This window comes from Bos javanicus, chromosome 16 (assembly GCF_032452875.1).
Source record: "Bos javanicus breed banteng chromosome 16, ARS-OSU_banteng_1.0, whole genome shotgun sequence".
NCBI classification, from domain to species: domain Eukaryota; kingdom Metazoa; phylum Chordata; class Mammalia; order Artiodactyla; family Bovidae; genus Bos; species Bos javanicus.
Window position 1 is genome coordinate 38,357,560 of NC_083883.1, and position 21,337 is coordinate 38,378,896.

The 21,337-nt window shown below is 35.7% G+C and overlaps 1 protein-coding gene across 3 annotated transcripts in view; it reads right to left on the reverse strand.

Annotated features, from left to right (window-relative positions):
* KIFAP3 (kinesin associated protein 3) overlaps positions 1-21,337 on the reverse strand; it is a 157,465-nt gene that overhangs the window by 76,138 nt on the left and 59,990 nt on the right. For all 3 annotated transcript variants that reach the window (XM_061382571.1, XM_061382572.1, XM_061382574.1), the window contains one exon: positions 18,782-18,944. In XM_061382571.1, coding sequence (XP_061238555.1) covers positions 18,782-18,944 — 163 coding nt within the window. The remainder of the gene's footprint in view (positions 1-18,781; positions 18,945-21,337) is intronic.

Below are 21,337 nucleotides of genomic sequence, written 5' to 3' on the forward strand. Positions count from 1 at the left end.
CCAAGTTAAAACAGTCTGCCAATAGTTGCTATGCTGGCATAGCACCAAAGGCGCTGTGAATTTTGAGCAGAGCAGTGAAAAGATTGAATATTTTGGGAACTAAGGTCCTTAACGACTAGAGGTGGCTTAGTCAGATCTGTTCAAGTAATAAGCACAGGATGAAAAAAAAAAAAAGGCCTAGTCATTATGATTCCTTTGGTATTTATGGTAATAAACATGAATCATGATGAACTCACTGGCTATTAAATGCAGAGGTCATAAGTACTTCGATAGGATTTCCACAGGAATTCACCGTTAATTAGCTGGATCATTATTTGAAAGCGTTACTGAATTATCTTAGCAGTTGTGCAGCCATTTGCCTCAAAATTGGTCATTCCCAGCTGAGGGCACTTAATGCCTTAACAAACTGGTCATTAACTCCAGCAACTGATTTTGTGGGAATTACTGCACTTATAATGTACATTCAAGATTTTTTTTTTCTTTTTAAAGAAATTTGCAGCTGTAGTTCAGCTGGAGCAGCTGAAGGAGGAAAAAAGTCCACTCTGGGTTGCGCTCACGACTGATTTTCTGCCAATTAAAGGGCAAACGCATGCTGATGGATTTTGAATTTTAAAATGTCTTCAGTTTTTTTCATCTCAAGTGATTAGTAAAAACACCATTTAGCTACTAATTTTGTAAGACACTTGGGATTTTCCATTCACAGTTCAGTCAAGCAGAAACATGAGTTCTGAACACCAGAACTCAAAGCCAAATTTCCGCTTCTGCAGTAGACCCAGCCCAACACTTTGTAAAAACAGAGTGAGAACACAAGTTATGGGCCACATTATTAGCCAGATTCTCATTTGCTTCTGCACTCCACGTCTTCGTTCAAAGCAGAAAACTGCCTTTGAAGTCACAAAAGGTCCATGAAAAGATAAGACAAGTGGGAATATGAACACCCCTTTATTAGAATAGAGCAGCATTAAGGTGATGAATTACCCTGGTAAGTCTATGTGAATACAGCATACTTCAAAATTCATAAGTGCCTTTAAATTTACGGTAGAGCTGGAGCCCTTAATGCTCTACCAAATATAGTGAAAAATGTCACAGGGAAAATCACCACTTAAAAGATAACTGCAACAATTATTGAACATATGTATTGACTATATTGAAATACACTAAAAAAATATATTGCAAGGATATTAGATGTTCTTTTGTACATGTTTCCATATCATTTTTTGTTTAACTTAATTAGAGCACATACTGCAGATACATAACCAGCATGACTAGATAGATAGCGTTAGTTAAAACTTGAATTTGGAGAGACCAATTTTTAAGATTGCAACTCTACTGGATAGTCTTCTCTTCTAGAATGGATTTATGCAGTCATTTCTAACAGAGATTTGATATTAATAGATAAAAGCCAAGAGTTTTTAACCATGAGTTGGGGAGGGATAACAGAATTTATAGGTTACAATGATCAGTACAAAAACAAGTGTAAAAATTATTTTGTGATACAATGGTTTATGGATGATTTTTGTGCCCAATTACTTAATTTAAAAATTGTACCCCAATGTTCATCGCAGCAATGTTTATAATAGCCAAGACGTGGAAGCAACCTAGATGTCCATCAGCAGATGAATGGATAAAGAAAGCTGTGGTACATATACACAATGGAGTATTACTCAGCCATTAAAAAGAATACATTTGAATCAGTTCTAATGAGGTGGATGAAACTGGAGCCTATTATACAGAGTGAAGTAAGCCAGAAGGAAAAACTTAAATACAGTATACTAACGCATATATATGGAATTTAGAAAGATGGTAACAATAACCCGGTGTACGAGACAGCAAAGAGACACTGATGTATAGAACAGTCTTATGGACTCTGTGGGAGAGGGAGAGGGTGGGAAGATGTGGGAGAATGGCAATGAAACATGTAAATATCATGTAGGAAACGAGTTGCCAGTCCAGGTTCGATGCATGATGCTGGATGCTTGGGGCTGGTGCACTGGGACGGCCAGAGGGATGGTATGGGGAGGGAGGAGGGAGGAGGGTTCGGGATGGGGAACACATGTATACCTGTGGAGGATTCATTTTGATGTTTGGCAAAACTAATACAATTATGTAAAGTTTAAAAATAAAATAAAATTGGAAGAAAAAAAAAAAAAAAAAAAAAAAAAATTGTAACAAAACTTAAATTGTAAATCTACCATTAAGCTTAATAGTTCTGTCACATTAAGACATATTCATGAAATAAGTACTCCAAAATTCAGCACTTTTGACATACTTCCACTCTTTTTTACTATGTGCTGTGCTGTGCTTAGTCACTCAGTCATGCCCAACTCTGAGACCTTTTATAACTTGCCAGGCTCCTCTGTCCATAGGATTTTTTAGGCAAGAATACTGGAGTGGTTTGCCATTTCCTCCTTCAGGGGATCTTCCCATCCCAGGGATCAAAACCCACATCCCCTGGGTCTTCTGCATTGCAGGCAGATTCTTTGCCAGCTGAGTCATTAGGGAAGCCCTTTCTTTTTAGTATGTACAACTGTACTTTTTGCCATGTGGTTTATTTTTAAAATATTTTCAACGTTTCAATTTTACCTTGTCTGCAGTATTCTTTTATCCAGAGGATACTACAATTTATTTATAATACACTACAAAATATGTATACTTATAGTACAAATGATAAGGTCCAAAATAAAGCCTTTAACAATGGCTGCTTTCAAGCCTATAGACTCACATCATTCAGTTATGTGCTTTGGTCAGCTTTTACCACCTAGAATTGGAGACACCCCAGGCAATATTCACACACGGAGTATTGGAACCAGCTGGTGATAGAGGAATCTTAAGAAAAAAGGCTTCTTGATTTAATTGGGAAAACAGGAGGAAGCATAAATTTTACTGCCATTAATAACTTCAAGCAATCTTGATATGACTCTACTTCACCCTGACAGCCAGACATGTGCTTTTTGTTAAAGTGTTTGCCACATCTGACCCCTATTGTTTGCTCACTTGATCAGGTAAGAAAATGTAGGTTTATTTACAGGATAAATGAGGCCTATTAAAATTGAGAAAGAGTGTAGTAGTCTATGAGGAGCTACGTACTGAAATAGATGTGTGAAATTCCATAACTGTTGTGTAATAAACAGGCCAAATAAAGTTATAAAAAAACAACTTTAAGTTTCTTAAAGAAATCATCATAAAGGCAACTTAGTATTTAAAAAATGAAAAATAGTTCCTATTGGAAAACCTTCTGACCATTTTGCTCTTTATAAACATGTCAGAAAAGGTTATTTATAAAATATTAATCTGTTTATAAAAACAAGCTTATTTCTTCATTTTATGATGCTTTATAAATTAAGTCATATTCATATATAATAAATAGTTAATTTAACTTTATGAGGGAATTTCAGGAGTGTTTAGAATTTAACTTTTTAAATTTTATCTTAAGGACATATGACAGAATGGTCAAAGAAAATAACCCTTAATTTTTAAGTGATCAAAGTTTAGAGTTTAACAGTATCTACTCTGGTGATCTCCAACAATAAGGAAAATCAGACTTGCTTCAACCGGAAGAAATCAAACATTTATCACTTAACTTTTGACCTGGTCTGACTCCCTACATGCTGATAAAATCTTTCTACAGCCTTGGAAAATGCCCTGAAACCCAGATTACCTAATTAATCCAGATCAAGATGAATCAGGTGCTATTCTTACTCTTAAAACCATTCTGGGTCTACTCACATAATGCAGAAAAATTTATACCCATTTACAACACCCTAGAAACTATTTTATCTTCAACTGAAGAGAATATGGTCTAACATTTGGATTCATTTTGAAATGATTCATGTGTAATTGTGAAACAGGCATGACAAAGTGCTACTGAATCTAGGAATCCTAATTTTTCTGCCATAACCAATAAAATTAGTTTCAGCAAATTAGCATAGATTCACGACTCTCAACTTTAAAGAAATCAAAAGGAAAGAAAAGAAATGGGATGACAGCTAAAAGGTAAAAGAGTGAAGAGTCAAGAAGAATCATTATTAAGATGGATGAAATGATAGCATAATTGTATTTGATGGGAATGATGTAATAGAGAGGGAAAGTTAATAATGTGGGACAGAGGAGAACTTCTGGAGCAAGAATCTTGAGTAGGAGAGAGAACAGAATAGGGAGGGAGTATGGCTTATGGTAAGAGTAGGGGCAAATTCATAATAATGGGAGAGAAGCAAAGTATAGACACAGATGCAGGCAGGAGGGTAAGTGTGGCAATAGAAACTCACAGAAATTCTCTTCTGCGCTTCTACTTTCTCAGTCAAACAGGAAGCAAAAGAATGTAATGAGATGAGGATAAGGTGCTGGATTTAGAAGAAGGTAGAGGAATGAAATTCTCACCTAAAAGAATGGGAGAATGACTAGACAAAGCAAACAGTATAACTGCTGGGCAGCATTAAAGGTCTAGTATTGATTATCTAGATGCTAGATTATCTAGATTATCTTTATGCGGCTGTCCCTCAGAGCTAGGGTCTTCTGTTTTCATCTTCTTATACTGTGATACATATCTCCAAACCTTCACAAAGCACCAAAGAAATTGGTAAAAATTTCTTACCAAGATGTGAGTGGATGAACACTTAGATATTCAAAGGGCAAGGTTAGAAGCAGCACAAGCTGGAATCAAGATTGCCAGGGGAAATATCAATAACCTCAGATATGCAGATGACACCACCCTTATGGCAGAAAGTGAAGAGGAACTAAAAAGCCTCTTGATGAAAATGAAAGAGGAGAGTGAAAAAGTTGGCTTAAAGCTCAACATTCAGAAAACGAAGATTATGGCATCCGGTCCTATCACTTCATGGAAAATAGATGGGGAAACAGTGGAAACAGTGTCAGACTTTATTTTGGGGGGCTCCAAAATCACTGCAGATGGTGACTGCAGCCATGAAATTAAAAGATGTTACTCTTTGGAAGGAAAGTTATGACCAACCTAGATAGCATATTCAAAAGCAGAGACATTACTTTGCCAACAAAGGTCCACCTAGTCAAGGCTATGGTTTTTCCAGTGGTCATGTGTGGATATGAAAGTTGGACTGTGAAGAAAGCTGAGTGCCAAAGAATTGATGCTTTTGAACTGTGGTGTTGGAGAAGACTCTTGAGAGTCCCTTGGATTGCAAGGACATTCAACCAGTCCATTCTAAAGGAGATCAGCCCTGGGTGTTCTTTGGAAGGACTGATGCTAAAGCTGAAACTCCAATCGTTTGGCCACCTCATGCGAAGAGTTGACTCATTGGAAAAGACTCTGATGCTGGGAGGGATTGGGGGCAGGAGGAGAAGGGGACGACAAAGGATGAGATGGCTGGATGGCATCACTGACTCGATGGACATGAGTCTGAGTGAACTCCAGGATTTGGTGGTGGACAGGGAGGCCTGGTGTGCTGCAATTCATGGGGTCGCAAAGAGTCGGACACAACTGAGCGACTGAACTGAACTCAAGTGTAAGAGAAAATCAAGAGTATCCTATGGGAATAGGGAGTGCTTGGGTCTTGCCTAGAAATCCAAATATAAGATTAAGAAAATGTATCTTGGCAAAACCAAACATGTCTTCCAGCTAGATTTAACCTGCTCGTTTGAGACTCCTGACATACTGTTACTATGAGGAGTGCTTGCATTTAATAGGAATTAAAAGCTTTAAAAGAATGCTCTAATTCACTGGTTTTAAACTATGTTTTGAGGATCCCCAAAGGGGATCCACGGGCTTCCCTGGTGGCTCAGAGGTTGAAGTGTCTGCCTCCAATGCGGGAGACCCGGATTCGATCCCTGAGTCAGGAAGATCCCCTGGAGAAGGAAATAGTAACCCACTCCAGTATTCCTGCCTGGAGAATCCCATGGACGGAGAAGCCTGGTAGGCTACAGTCCACAGGGTAGCAAAGAGTCGGACAGGACTAAGCAACTTTACTAACTAAAGGGGATCCACAATGTCACACCATTTTATATAACTATTAATATATTATTTTCACTTTTTTACTCTCATTATTTCATAAAAGGCTACATGACATAATATATATGACATACATGACATGATTTCACAATATATTATTGAGGGAGATATGAGAGCCAGATGTTTTCTGACTGTACAGAGTTTTTCAAAAGTAAAACTATGTCCACCCCTCTCAATAATTTCTGGAAAAGGGTTATTTTTCATAAAAATATTTACGTTAACATATAGCAGGTTATTTTAAAATAAATATGTAACATTTTATTTTTGAATATAATAAATATCCATAAACATAACTCCACATAAACCAAAAATAGTGGGGGTCCTTAATTATTTTTAAGAGTATAAAAATGTCCTAAGACCAAAAGTTTGAAATTTGATGCTCTAACCATTGAATTCCAGCAATCTCCTAATAACAGGGAACTTACAAAGTAGCAGAGAAAGTGTGGAAAGTGGCGACTGCCTGTAATTTACAGGTAGCTACCTAATCTGCCTAATCATTAGGTTGGTTGTGCTTATTCTATTTTTATTTTAACACATGCAAAAATTCATGTTTATAACATAAGACCTGTATATTTTGTAAGGTTTATTCCATTGAGTTTAATTGCCTTTGAAAATCAAGTTAAAAACTGAAAGGCTGACACGAAAATGAAGAACACTACTCATATTAAAATACACATCAATGTCATTCACAAAAGGGGAAAAACAGTGTAAATAAACTCAAAACTGTCCCAAAGAATTCATCAGTGAACTGTGGCAGTTTCTTAATGAAATCATTAAGCATGCACTCTGTAATACACTGCTTCTGTGATATTTAAGCTTTATGCACAAAGCAATGTCACGACAACTAGGCTCTTCTAAAGAATACATTTTAGTTGTATTTTTATGCTTGCTTCTATGCTAACATCATCCCCAAGCACATTAAACAGTACTCAGTGTATGAAGCAGCAAAACTATGGCATCTCTCAGGAGGTACAAAAACATTATTTGCCTGGTGCATCTGACAAAAAGCTATTAAAATTTAGCTTTTCAAGTTACTTCTGAAACACTATGAGTGCATTCTCTAGGGAACTGAAGAATACACTATGACAAGGAATTTCCTTGCCATTTCCCAACCCAGGATATTATGACATAAGGAAGTTCTCTTGAGACGTATCAATGTCAAATGGTTTAAGGACTTATGACAAGGGAATTCTTCTTTTAATGATATGATTCCTAGATGAGCCAAAAATCTTTAAACACTTTATAAAAGTTAACTCAATATCATAAGAAACTTGAACAAACAATTGTATAAGTAAAGCTAAACTTTGTAGGTCTAATTCAATTTGCATATAATTACAATTGATGAAACCATTGGCTATGATAGGTCTCCCACATGGTAATATAAAGTTACTAAGCATAAGAAACTACATCAAGTACAGGGATTAATAGAGCTGAAAAGACTATAAATTGATACTGAACTAAAGCGGAGATAAATTTAAGATCCTTATGAAATCTTAAGATATCAAAAAGTCAAATAAGTGAATAATTTTGGTGGTATTTAGGAAAATAAAATAAAGGAACTTAGATATAAATTTTTACACTCTTTGGATACTAGGTTTTCCAAGGACCCAAATAAAAGTTTTGAAATATTTTGCGAGATAATACCTTCTTTCTCTATGCCTAGGAAAAGATCAAAACTATCCAAGCAAATTGATTTCAGGATAAATCAACAAATAACAATTTAAATGATAATTTCTAAAATTCCTTATCAATCCCTTTATATGTCCCTGATGTCAAGGAAAAAGCTAAATTCAAAATTTCTAAATAAAATACTCATGTGATAAAACAGTACTAATAAAAATTTTTGGTTTTATTAAGAGCCTCACATGGTAAAAGAGCTGACCTATAGCACAATTTCTCCTTAACCTGTAATAGTTATTCAAATCACAAAACCTTCCACAAGTAGATATTTTTTCCCAGTTATTCAGCAATTCTCACAACAGCAGGGGTCGCAATGTACTAGTTAAATGTTTCAGGATCCAAAGGAAAGGGATTAAATGTTCATATAGTGCAGCTTTATTAGAGCCTGAAAGATTCATGATTCATTATTCTCTAGTTAAAATAATCTATTATTAAGTATATGAAGATTTTTCAGTTATGGGGTCCCCAAATAATAATAAACCTACTTAAAATCTTATAGCATTTCCAGTTGAAACAGCATCCTTTAAAAATCACTTCTGAAAAGTTCTACCAGATGTATAGCTTTACAAAAGTGCTTTTGCATTTTACCTCTTTAAAAAATTAAGTAATTTCTATATATAATGTTAAATTCAGTCATTTGTCAACTTGAACATATACCGAATAAAGAATTTACTTTTAATGAAGAAAGCAAACTGACCAGTCATATTATATTATATACTAAATGCTCTTTAATTCCTTCTTGATAACTACAGTGAAGAAAATGTAACTCAAGTTCTTCAAATACTTGATTTACAGAAGGTTTTTTCCTCTTTCCAAAAAAATTCCAATTCCATGGAATCATTCCAAGTGCCAGCCAAGGAGTAACCTAGAACAATGTAGATTATTTACTAACGTGTTGACTTTTAATTAACACATTAAAAATCTAAAAGAGACTGATATTTCTGAAGATTTGAAGGGAAAGAAGTCTGATCACTTTCCCTAGTTCAGTTGTCTAACTGAACATCGAATCAATCAGAGGACATAAAATCAATGATTAAGTCATAAGTAAAATTTAAAAAGAATAAAAAATATAAAATATACTGCATTGCACATAGAATTGGTAAATACTGCTTCATTAATATTTAAAAATTACATATTAAACAAAATGTGTAATATTTATTGCAAAACATAATGTATATTAATATACACACATATATACATACAAACATATACATACATGCACGTGGGTACTGGGTTGCAATGTAAAATATGATACTATATTCTGGGATAAAAGATATTTGAAAGGCACTGCTCAAGATGAATTATTTCTTATGCTTTTAAAATCTGTGCTCTCTATAATGCCAACTTCTATTTATACATAGGGCTGCTGCTGCTGCTGCTAAGTCGCATCAGTTGTGTCCGACTCTGCGTGACCCCATAGAGGGCAGCCCACTAGGCTCCTCTGTCCCTGGGATTCTCCAGGCAAGAATACTGGAGTGGGTTGCCATTTCCTTCTCCAATGCATGAAAGTGAAAAGTGAAAGTGAAGTCGCTCAGTAGTGTCCGACTCTTAGCAACCCCATGGACTGCAGCCTACCAGGTTCCTCCATCCATGGCATTTTCCAGGCAAGAGTACTGGAGTGGGATGCCATTGCCTTCTCCGCTTTATACATAGTAGTAGTGGCCAAAAATCTTGAAAACTCAATTGAGAAGTTTATTTTATTGTATTAGAAGTTAATGATTTAATTTTTCACACATATATACATTAACAAATGTAAAAATGACCATTTTATTAATCACTTATCAGGAAATCATTTTGTCTACACTACATATAATTTCTTTGAACACAGCAAAGAGCACAATCAAGCAAAACAGGTTCTTCACAGTCAAAAGAAATGTTACAAAGTCCATGCAATAAATGTTACTAGGAAGAGAAACATTTGGGCACTCATTTGGAATTCAGTTTTAACAAAATATAAATTTCAAGTAAGTTTAGTTGTTGGTTTCCAAGACCAAAGGAGATTAGCAATATATCATTAGAGGAAAGGAAAATTGCTGCCATGGAATTGCTGTTGGTACAGAAGAAATGAGAACTGACAGCCAAGGACAACAGAGGAAAATAGAAAAACTGTATAAAAAATTAAGAATACATGGCATTCTGGGGTCGTTTAGCAAGGCGGAATACTTGAGCTGTTAATATTTACAGCCCTGTATAATAAATTATCTTCAGAATTACAAATTCTAGTGAATGATAACAAAAACAGTAGGGAATACTTATACAGCACTTGGCCCAGGCACTCTGGCTCCAAAGCCCATGGTTTTAACCACATTATACTGCTTCTCAATAAAAGTTTAAATAACATTTATGTATTAAAGTAAATTTAAGGAAATATTTATGAAAAGAATGATATAATCAATTTTTCAATACAAAAGGATTACATTCTCTTAATGGTATAAGCCTGAAAAACAAACATCAATAAAGACCCACTTATGGATATCAATTATTTGTATTCTATGTATTTTTACAGTAATTTCACATATAATATTGCTAATATTCACCATACTATATCATTTAACCTTCCCTATTAATATGTATCACTATTATCTACATACTGGAGATGAGAAAACTGACATATGGGTTAAGTGATTTGTACAATATCACATAGCTAGTAACTGATGAAACTAACACTCAAAGTCATATAGTCTGGCTCCAGAATTCTAGCTTTTATTCTATGTGCTTTCTGCTACTGTAGTTGCTAGGTATGCTACACATGCTAATATTTGCAATAATGTCACAGGATGTACTTTCAAGAGATTCTGGTAATCCTGGAAACCCAGCTAACATTCAGGAAAATTTAAAAGTGTCTTTCAGGATCATTAGGTTACTTGTCCACCAGTGTTCCAGTTATAATCCTTTCAAGCATTTGCCCATCCCCTTAAAGTTCTACATGGCTATGTGATTTACTTTATCAATGAAAATGTGAACAAAAATGACATTTTTACCTCAAAATGGAAGCCTTTAAGTTTGCAATTTTCCATTTTCTCTGTTCTCCCTTCTATGGTACCATGGTGACCTGGAGGCTCTGTCAACTTGGGTCCTTGACTGATGCTAACTAACATGGACCACCACTTTCAACTTCCTTATACTAGATATAAACATGAGCAAAAGTAACTTTTTTCTATTTCAAGCTACTGAGAGCTTAGAGTTGTTTATTAATAATCATAATCTTGTCCTCCTGACTAATACATTTAATAAATGGGTTGTTTTTCTGGGATGTGATGGATAAAAGGGCCATTTTGGGGACTTTATAAAATAGAAACAATTTTAAAATTTACAAAATGGTTCTATTTAAAAAATTCATATTGAAATCAGTTACTTGGAATTTGGAACATTTTTCCCCCATAGGCTCAACTATATAAGCTTATTTAGCCTACAATTTAAATGAAAAAGAACTGAAAATAACAGTGCCATTAAATAATTAAATAAAAAGATGTGAAACAGTTGTTGGGTATTCTGAACACCTGTAGATATTTTGAAGCATTTTATAGACTATAAGTTGGAAGGCACTGTTCTCTAGTATATTTTAATTTCTCTTTAATATAAAAAGTACATTTTCTCCTTTTACTTGATCCTGGAACATCAGAAGATATTCTCTTTCTTTACTACACATGATTGCCACTGCTTCTAAGGCTTGTAAGTGGAATGCAAAGGAGGAACTAAAGAAAGTTATCAAGCAAAAAACATGAACATTTGAGAAAAAGAAAAGAAACCTGCTTATACTCAAATTTAATGACTTGTGAGCAATGAAAGAGAAAAAAAAGGGAAAAAAATACAGTATGACTAAATAGGAATGATTTTAGAGCCTATTTAGTAGTTCTCAGATAAATGAAAAGTTTTCATGAGTTTATAAATAAATATTGGTTCTTCACATGGCAAAATATCAAGCTGTAACCAACTTCCTCTTTGCTTTTAATATTTATTCAGATCACAGTAACTTTTCATATTATTTTTCAGCTTATTCTACAAGAAAAATTTTGTGTATACTTTTATGAGGAATGCTTTTTAGCCATCATCTTCTACTTACCCAGAAAGATAAGCCAAGAAGTTACCAAGGCAAGGTAACTGTAAACATCTCAACAGAATTATTTTGCTTTCAATCAGTTTTTACAGATTAGCCAAAAACAGAGGGGAAAACTTTTAAGATCATCAATTTCTAGCTATATAATGTAAGGTTAAAATAATACTAGCTCTTCACTCTCCCTAGTGTAGCAAAATCTGATGCCCTAGGAATTAACAATATTTCAAAGAAAATAATGAAGCAACACTTTGAAAGAATGAGTGAAAGGAAGTAAAAAGTTTTCAGTTGCTCTTCCTATTCATTTTCTTCATTTCTCTACTTCATGACAATTCCAAGGACTTCACTGCTTCTCAGTAACAGCCTAAACTTAACATGTTTTTTATGTCTTTGTTGAAAATAATCATATTTCTCTGACTGTTATATCTCATTTGGTGGTATCCTTTTTCCAGTTTCATTCATCTAATGGACAAGTTTTTCTTTTCTAATCTAGTAACTCTCCTGAATGCTAGACCTTTTTCTATCTGTTCATTAAACATCTTTGTTGAAGATATCTTTAACATGTCTGAAATGAAATCTATCACTGATACTCTCAAATTACTTCTTTTATACTTCTCTATTTCTGTTCCTAGCAGTAACATTCTAACAGTCATTGAGTGTTTATGAATAGTTTATCATTATCCATATCCAAACAGCAGCCATGTCACATTAAATTTACCTATGATATGTCTAAGCTATTACAAATCCTAAAATATGATGCTGTTTAAGTGCTGTACTCAATATGCCAGCAAATTTGGAAAACTGAGCTGTGGACACAGTACTGGAAAAGGTCAGCTTTCATTCCAATCCCAAAGAAGGGTAATGCCAAAGCATGTTCTAACTACCACACAACTGCACTCATTTCACATACTGGCAAGGTAAAGCTCAAAATCCTTCAAGCCAGGCTTCAACAGTATGTGAACAAAGGATTTCCAGATGTACAAGTTGGATTTAGAAAAGGCAGAGGAAGCAGAGATCAAATTGCCAATATCCATTGGGTCATAGAAAAAGCAAGAGAATTACAGAAAAACATCTACTTCTATTTCACTGAGTACACTAATGCCTTCGACTATGTGGATCACAACAAACTGTGGAAAATTCTTCAAGAGATAGGAATACCAGACCATCTTATCTGCCGCCTGAGAAACCTGCATGCAGGTCAAGAAGTATCACTCAGAAGTGGACATGGAACAACGAACGGGTTCAAAATGAGGAAAGGAGTAAGTCAAGACTGTATAGTGTCACCCTGCTTATTTAACTTCTAAGCAGAGTTGTTATTGTTCAACTGCTCAGTCACGTCTGACTTTTTGAGAGCCCATGGACTGCTTCATGCCAGGCTTCCCTGTCCTCACCATCTCCTGGAGCTTGCTCAAACTCATGTCCATTGAGTCAGTGATGCCATCCAATTATCTCGTCGTCTGTCATCCCCTTCTCCTCCTGCCTTCAATCTTTCCTAGCATCAGGGACTTTTCTAATGAGTCGGCTCTTTGCATCAGGTGGCCAAAGTATTGGAACTTCAGCTTCAGCATCTGTCCTTCTAATGAATATTCAGGGTTGACTTCCTTTAGGATTGACTGGTTTGATCTCCTTGCAGTCCAAGGGACCCTCAAGAGTCTTCTCCAACACCACAGCTCAAAAGCATCAATTCTTCAGCATTCAGGATTTTTTATGGTCCAACTCTCCCATCCATACATGACCACTGGGAAAACCATAGCTTTGACTATATGGACCTTTGTTGGCAAAATAATGTCTTTGTTTTTCAATCTGCTGTCTAGACTTGTCATAGCTTTTCTTCCAAGAAGCAAGCGTCTTTATATAAGTTCGTGGCTGCAGTCACCATCTGCTGTGATTCTGGAGCTAAAGAAAACAAAGCCTATCACTATTTCCCCATTTATTTGCCATGAAGTGATGGGACTGGATGTCAAGGTCTTTATTTTTTGAATGATGAGTTTTAATGCACCTTTTTCACTCTCCTCTTTCACCTCATCACCTTCGTTTTCTGCCTTAAGGGTGGTGTCATCTGCACATCTGAGGTTGTTGATATTTCTCTCGGCAGTCTTGATTCCAGCTTGTGCTTCATCCAGCCTGGTATTTCGTAAGATGTACTCTACATATTGAAAAAGCTGGTTTAAAACTCAACATTCAAAAAACTAAGACCTCGGCATCGGTTTCCAACACTTCATGGAAAATAGATGGGGAAACAACGGAAACAGTGATAGAGTTTTTCTCGGGCTCCAGAATCACTGCAGATGGTGACTGCAGCCATGAAATTATAAGATGCTTGCTCCTTGGAAGAAAAAATATGACAAACCTAGACAGCGTATTAAGAAACAGAGATATTAGTTTGCTAACAAAGGTCTTTATAATCAAAGCTATGGTTTTCCCAGTAGTCATGTGTAGATGAGACAGTCAAACCATAAAGAAGGTTGAGTGCCGAAGAATTGATGCTTTTGAACTGTAGTGCTGGAGAAGACTCTTGAGAATCCCTTAGACTGCAAGGAGATCAAACCAGTCAATCCTAAAGGAAATCAACCCTGAATATTCATTAGAAGGACTGATGCTGAAGTTCCAATACTTTGGCCACCTGTTGTGAAAGGCCAATTCATTAGAAAAGACCCTGATGCTGGGAAAGATTGAAGGCAGGAGAAGGGGATGACAGAGGATGAGATGGTTGGATGCTATCACTGACTCAATGGACATGAGTGAGCAAACTCCAGGAGATGGTGAAGGACAGGGAAGCCTGGCGTGCTGCAGTCCATGGAGGTTTCAAAGAGTAGGACACGACTGAATGACTGAAGATGAACAACGACGCTATGTCTCTTTACCCTCTTCTTCTGCCTTATACCTGACATATCACCTCTTCCCTAATTGAGGGTTTCTTTACTTGTCCTGCTACCATAACAGGCTATTGTTCTCATCTTTAGACTCTAGTTTTTGTGTATCCAGTAGAATGATGCCAGATTATTTTCCCTAGGGCAATACTCTGATTATGACCCAACTAGCTCAAAATCCTGTAATGATTACTATCATCAATTATATTAAGTATAACTCTTAGCACAGCCTTAAGCTTCATACTATTACATAAATGTATATGAACCCATTTTTTCAAAGTTATCTCCCACTATATTTTGAGTTACTGTTCCTCATATTTACCTGGCACCATCTATGCCTTTAGGTAATATTGACCATTTTATCTGAAATTCTTTCTACAGCCTCTATTCTTCCTTCCTTTGTAAATATCATCTTGTTAAAGTGATAAGTCTATCAATATCTGTCTCAAATGGAACTTTGTAATGAAGTAACAATATGGACACATTCTTTCTTTTAAATTTCAAAATGTCTATAGATTGAAAAATATTTTCTACAATGTTTAGCATTATGCTCTGCCCTAGTAGATTAGGAACATTTTAATGACTTAAACTGAATAAACATAAATATCACAGGGAAGTAAAAATAAATAATCTACCCTGTTTGTTAATAGTGATTTAATATCTGTAAGAAGGAAATTTGTGCTTATAGAAAGGTAAGTCAGCAACACTCATAGAATGTCCACTTTATATTAAATGATAACAATGATGATATTGGTAATAAAATGATTATAGCTAATATTTATTAAGAAAATACTATGTGTCAGATACCATTCTAAGCACCTTGCATGCAATAGCTCATTTAAGCTTCAAAATAAGTTTAAATTGGTTCTAATTATTATCCTCATTTTAGAGATGAGGAAACCAAATCAGAGTTTGGGTTAATTTGCCCAATGTAACATTCTTAAAAAGTATAAAGAGTAACAATTCTCAATCTCTTTAACAAGTGGTGCTGAGAAAACTTGTCAACCGCTTGTAAAAGAATGAAACTAGAACACTTTCTAACACCATACACAAAAATAAACTCAAAATGGATTAAAGATCTCAACGTAAGACCAGAAACTATAAAACTCCTAGAGAAGAACATACGCAAAACACTCTCTGACATACATCACAGCAGGATCCTCTATGACCCACCTCCCAGAATATTGGAAATAAAAGCAAAAATAAACAAATGGGACCTAATTAAACTTAAAAGCTTCTGCACAACAAAGGAAACTATTAGCAAGGTGAAAAGGCAGCCTTCAGAATGGGAGAAAATAACAGCAAATGAAGCAATGGACAAACAATTAATCTCAAAAATATACAAGCAACTCCTACAGCTCAACTCCAGAAAAATAAATGACCCAATCAAAAATTGGGCCAAAGAACTAAATAGACATTTCTCCAAAGAAGACATACAGATGGCTAACAAACACATGAAAAGATGCTCAACATCACTCATTATCAGAGAAATGCAAATCAAAACCACTATGAGGTACCATTTCACGCCAGTCAGAATGGCTGCGATCTATAAGTCTACAAGCAATAAATGCTGGAGAGGGTGTGGAGAAAAGGGAACTCTCTTACACTGTTGGTGGGAATGCAAACTAGTACAGCCACTATGGAGAACAGTGTGGAGATTCCTTAAAAAACTGGAAATAGAACTGCCTTATGACCCAGCAATCCCACTGCCGGGCATACACACTGAGGAAACCAGAAGGGAAAGAGACACGTGTACCCCAATGTTCATCGCAGCACTGTTTATAACAGCCAGGACATGGAAGCAACCTAGATGCCCATCAGCAGATGAATGGATAAGAAAGCTGTGGTACATATACACAATGGAGTATTACTCAGCCATTAAAAAGAATACATTTGAATCAGTTCTAATGAGATGATGAAACTGGAACCTATTATACAGAGTGAAGTAAGCCAGAAAGAAAAACACCAATATAGTATACTAACACATATATATGGAATTTAGAAAGATGGTAACAATAACCCTGTGTACGAGACAGCAAAAGAGACACTGATGTATAGATCAGTCTTATGGACTCTGTGGGAGAGGGAGAGGGTGGGAAGACTTGGGAGAATAGCAGTGAAACATGTATAATATCATGTATGAAACGAGTCGCCAGTCCAGGTTTGATGCACGATACTGGATGCTTGGGGCTGGTGCACTGGAACGACCCAGAGGGAGGGTATGGGGAGGGAGGAGGGAGGAGGGTTCAGGATGGGGAACCCAGGTATACCTGTGGCGGATTCATTTCGATATTTGGCAAAACTAATACAATATTGTAAAGTTTAAAAATAAAATAAAATTCAAAAAAATAAATTTATATTAAAAAAAAAAAAGTATAAAGAGTAACAATTCTAATAAGACAGTCTGACTCCAGAAATGAGCTCCAGGAGAGATTAAAGAAATATTTTTTGTATTGAATATCTTATATATGCCAAAATTTACTACTTGTTAATAAAATATGAAATGAGAATCCTATGAGTAATTTCCCAAAAATCTCATTTAAATCATTTGTTTCCTAGAAGTAAGTGGATTGGATACTGAACAAGCCAAAGAGACTATGAATTATCTCAGGACAAGGACTTTTATTCATCTTCATACATTAAGAATCTAACCTGATATTTGATACATAATTCTGCTGAATTTATGATAAAAAATGATCATATAAACTAAATTCGAGTCCCACCCATTATACTTTTAAAGTTTTCCTGTTTCCTCACTAAATGGTTGTATTGCTTTGGTTCCCCAAAAGCAGTTTTTGAAAGTGCTCCTCAATAGAGTTTCTTCTAAAATGCATAATCAAAGCTCTGTGCAATATTTGTGGAATGGCCAATGGATCAAATGTTTTTTGACTAACAGTCTGAAAGTTTTCCTTTTCTGAGAAAAAGAAAGTAAGAAATAAATTTCCTTAAAACTTTTTTTTCAAAGGGACTTGGAGAACTGAAATTTTAAATTATAGTGTTCCCTACCTACTTAATCATAGTTGACTTAATATAATTATACACAGTAGCTTATTATAGTAGTTAATAAATCCAACTTTGGCAGCGGATATACCTGAATTTGAATTTGGGCTTTGTCTTTTATCCACTGTAATCATGGGTAAAGATCTCAGATGAGGATTCCACAAGATAATGTATAAAGCACAAAGCAAAATAGCTGGCAAAGTAAACATTCAATAAATTTTACTTCCAGTGTTATAAAACAGTAATGATGAATTCAATGAGAAAGTAGATTCACAAATTTTAGACAACTAAGAATAAACTTAACTTTAAATCATTCCAACTATTTCACTACATAAAATATTTGAATATATGGAGAAAGCTAAAAACAAATGAAACTTCAGTGCTAAACAAAGAAACAGTTATAAAAGCTGAGTAAAGATTTGCTTTCTAGTTAAGAAAGGCAGTGGCATTCCAGGTGGAGGAAAAAGGCAGGTGGACAGGCACTTAGACATAAAAGAACTTTTGAGAGGATGGTAAGGAGATCAGTACGGACAAGGTATAAAGCATATGCTGGGGAGGAGCAGGTGCCTATAAAGACAGACGCTTAATAGACCAAAAAGGGTTTTTTAAATACTCTCCTAAGAAGCATTATATACTAAGAAGCATTATGTATGAGAAGCATTATGTCTGAGCACAAAAGCATTAACTCTTGAATCCACCTTTGCTATATAGGTATCTTGCTAAAAGCTAAAAGAAAATGATGTATAAATGGAATCCTCTAATATATTTTCTAACTAACACTATATAAAAATGACCTTTTGTACTTAATGACAAAAAGGCTCCATAAAGGCTTGTGTATTGGTAATGAGTATTTTAAAGGTATGGCAAAATGTAAGAACTCAGAGTATCTATCTACTTTAAAAAAATGCTTAAGAGAGGGTAATTTTTCCTTCTTGCTCCCATGGTAGTATATTTTCACTTTGGCTTCACTTTCACAGGGGTAAATAGAGTCAAACAGCTAAAAGTTTCTATTTCATTTCATTCTATACCACCATGGAAATCCTAGCACAGGTCTTTTTTCATTCATTCTTCTTAATAATAAAGTACCTAATCAAAGAACATATACATAACAATCTTTTCAGCAGACTTTTAAAGACAGACTTAGATTTTCCAGTGGTGTTGGAAATTCCAAGCAACACTATCAATTTTTAAAAAGCATACCTAAGAGTGCAGTAAGTTTGGGAAGCAGTCCAACTTGTACCATCTTATTCCTCAGTCCTGTGTCAAAGGACAGGTTTAGTAGAAGTCGGAGGGTGATATTTAGCAGATCTTCATGCTCACAAGGTATCATTTTTACCAGTTTTTCAACAATATCCATTTCCACCTATAGAAAATAATAATACAAATGCAGTCAGTCTCTATTATCCAATAAGACAAAAAAGATTACAAAGAATTATCTTTTCATTGTTTTCACCCTCATGAATATGTGTAAGTACTATGTGTTCATTACTCTCATTTTAATCTGTAAACTTCTCTGAAACCAAACTTTTGAGGAGAAAATACATATTTCCAGTTCATCCCTTCCTTCTCTTATTTCATAGCATCAACTGGACGACAAATTACTTTGTGTTCTTGAAAGCACATTATAAACTCCACCTCCTAAGTGCCAGAACCTGTCCTAGATTAAACAAGATTCTGTCTTGGCTTTTAAGGATTCCAGTCTAAAAACAGAGCAGAGAAATGAAACAAATAATTAAAATGCAATGTGATAAATGTGGAATGTACAAAGTACTCTAGAAACAATGTGGAAAGAACTACAAGCTACCTAGAAAACACTAAATTTGAAACAAAGGTTTAAATAATGAGTAATAATTTGCTGTCTGGTAAATATATTGATAGGGTTTCCCTGGCAGCTCTGTCTTAAAGAACTTGACTGCCAAGCAGGAGATGCAAGTTCGATCCCTGGGTCGGGTAGATCCCCCAGAGAAGGAAACAGCAACCCGCTCTGTATTCTTGCCTGGTAAATCTGATAGACAGAGAAGCCTAGTGGGGTTACAGTCCCTGCAGTCACAAAAGAGTTGCACAGGACTTAGCGGCTAAACAGCAGTAACAAAGACAATGATAATCTGTGTATCTGTGTGCTGAGTTGTCTCCTACTCTATATGACCCATGGAGGCTCCAATAATTTGGCCACCTGATGCGAAGAGCTGACTCATTTGAGACTCTGATGCTGGGAAAGATTGAAGGCGAGAGGAGAAGGGGATGACAGATGATGAGATGGCTGGATGGCATCACTGACTCAATAGACATGAGTTTGAGTAAACTCCAGGAGTTGGTGATGGACAGGGAGGCCTGGCGTGCTGCAGTCCATGGGGTCGCAAAGAGTTGGACATGACTGAGCGACTGAACTGAACTGAAAGCATCTATTTATACCATCCTTCTGATATCCCTAGTGCAAATTTTCAATGACCTCATAAAAATCACATTAATAACTGAGGCCTCAATATAATTTTTTCCTTTCATTCTATGCCAAGGAGTAAACAATTATTTTTAATGGGAATTGACAATCCAACAACAATTTTTCCTTCAGATGTGTATCTATATTCCATGGATACACTGCAGTCATATCCTAGAGCTCTGCATAAAGAAGTACAAGTTCATCTCCAAAGACTCTCTAACTTTGATTCTCCCTTTCTCCCAGCTTAATCTTCCAAGCAGACTGTGGGATTCAGTTGTTAACGTCACACAATAATTCCCACTTAGGCCAGTGACAAGTATTTGTCATGTTATACAGGACTGTAATTCTATTACTAGCTTCTATGGTTACAGTGAATAACTTCTTTTTCGGTTTATTTATTCATTCAACAAACGTTTCTTAACTGAGAAGGCATGTGGTTTTTACTCTAACTGTAAGAAAAACCCAAATACAAAATCACAACTTAAAAAGCAAAACAGCATTGGAGCTGAGGTTGCAGGGAAATCAATTGGTCTGAAATATAAGGAAAACAGCCATACCCAAGGAGATAAGGCTAATGAGCACTGGTTTATATGGAGCAGAGCACTGAAGAAAAAGAAGGCTACCACAGAATTCAGTAGGAACACTGAACAAAAAGTTAAACAAATAGCTTAGTTAAATGCCAAATGTGAAGCAGCCTGAGACTACAGAACTCTGAAGCTATAGATGCTCGGGAGTTTGCAACCACTTGCAAACTCTTTTCCAAGGACCTTATCAGAGGGTCACAAGAAATACTAGGGATAGGATAGAAGATGGTAGAAAACTTCCACACAGAGGCATGGGCCTAAGAAAGAGACATTACTGTTAAGGGGGAAAAGGCACAAAATCTTGTTCAGATCTTTTTTTTCCTATTTCCCCCCAAAAACAAAAGACTTAAGCTTCAGGGAAGTATGGCAAATCCTGTCACATCTGAAGCATTGGTGAAGACCCACTGCAGCAAGGGGAAGCAAACAGAAAAAAAAATCCTAAGGAAAGAAGTTGACAGTATGACTTAGGAAGCCCTACTGCTGAAAATCATGGACACAGGGCAAGCCTAAAACTAGCCTGAAACTAAATTAGAACAATGGAAAAAGTTTCTTCTCTCCCTCTCCCCACCCCTGGCACAAATTAACAAAGCCAAGTAACAAACAACAGCAGTATATGACCGAAGTTAAAATGAAGAGAAAGATTCTCTTTGAGGTACAGGCATACTGCAAAAGTCTGAAGTAGAGGGTGGAACATGAACACCTGAGAAAAATCCTCTGGCAATCAATATTCCACCA